Source organism: Aplysia californica, unplaced genomic scaffold (assembly GCF_000002075.1).
Source record: "Aplysia californica isolate F4 #8 unplaced genomic scaffold, AplCal3.0 scaffold00152, whole genome shotgun sequence".
NCBI lineage: Eukaryota > Metazoa > Mollusca > Gastropoda > Aplysiida > Aplysiidae > Aplysia > Aplysia californica.
The window spans coordinates 158442-159832 of NW_004797422.1; the positions used below are offsets into that span (position 1 = coordinate 158442).

General features: G+C 39.9%; 1 protein-coding gene across 1 annotated transcript in view; it reads right to left on the minus strand.

Annotated features, from left to right (window-relative positions):
- Positions 1-247: 247 nt before the first annotated feature.
- Positions 248-1391, minus strand: part of LOC106011633 (collagen alpha-1(XII) chain) — a 13108-nt gene continuing 11964 nt past the window's right edge. Inside the window, exon 7 of the mRNA XM_035969516.1 lies at positions 248-337. Within this exon, the coding sequence (XP_035825409.1) occupies positions 248-337 (90 nt within the window). The remainder of the gene's footprint in view (positions 338-1391) is intronic.

A 1391-nucleotide genomic window follows, 5' to 3' on the forward strand; every position in this document is an offset into this window, starting at 1 on the left:
CTCTTCTTCTTCTTCTTCTTCTTCTTCTTCTTCTTCTTCTTCTTCTTCTTCTTCTTCTTCTTCTTCTTCTTCTTCTTCTTCTTCTTCTTCTTTACCGTTACCACAACCTCCACCATCACCGCTCCTTATTATTCCCTCCCCTTGCTCCTCACAGTCTTCTCTCTCGCACTTAACTTGTCTTAAAACAGAAAGATTCTGGTTCTGATAGTCATGGACAACTTGTGCCTCTATAAATAAATCAAATCCATTAATGGCTCGTTCCCCTGCTCCGATTTCTCCGGGCGTCCGGGAGGTACTCCACCATTATCTTCCTGAACTCATTCAGCTCTAAGAGGCACTTGACAGTGAGCACACGTGGAATGACATGAGAGAAATAGAGGCATGCGCCTAACAGGCTGCAACAAATTATTCACACTTATTGATTTTGAAGCGATGAAGTAAAATGTTAACTGAAATAGTTAACTGGCAAATAGAATCTACAAGAATTGGGGAGTACGAACTATGATGTATCATGTAGCTATGTCAGCGATTATTTGTTGAATACCTATCTATAAAATTATGCAACGAGGGAAGCTAATAAATAATGCTTGCCGATTTTCCGTGGTCTTCCGCTGCTCCCACCTGCATACTTTCTACTGTACTTTCTGTCCATTTCCTGTGCTTGAGAGACATCATTATTGCTTCTTATCTGTGTAACTTCTACTGTATTTTCTTTCTTTTCCCCTATTTTGAGTGGTGTATCTCTATTTAAAAAACGTGTTAATATTACGAGTATTTTAGCAAATGAATCCCAACAGGAAGGCCAAAATAACAAGAAAGCAAAAACATAATTTATTCATGTAAGGCTCCATCGTGAACATGCAATGTACATGTTACTTTTTTCTGTGAAACAAAAGAACAGAAAGACATAAATTTTGACCACACTTTCTGGCATACATGATAATACAGCAGTTACAAATTATTATAATTATTAATTAAAACCGTTCCACAGAAGTATCAGTCATATTCGGTTGCTTTTTAGGACAAGCGGGCTAACCCAGATTTCGGGGGGTTTCCAGAAATCTTGACTTGCACCAAAAGTGGGCATTGCCCTACCTATAGGAGAAGTTTGGTTTCATAGGTGTGTATAGTTGTCTGGTTATTGAGAAAACGCTCCTTGTCTTTTAAAGAAACTGAACAAGGGGCAAAAACTTTACCTTCGATTTTCTCCTTAAAAAAACTCAGCATTTTTCGGGATAGCCCCCTTGTGCTTAAAAGCGACCTCATAAGCAGTCATGGCAAACTTATCCCAGCACCTCTGTTGGGCAGAAGATATTCGGAGACGTGTCCGGCAAGCACCCAGGAACTATTCGGAGACGCACTCCAGCACACATATGCACTTCTTTGGGGGG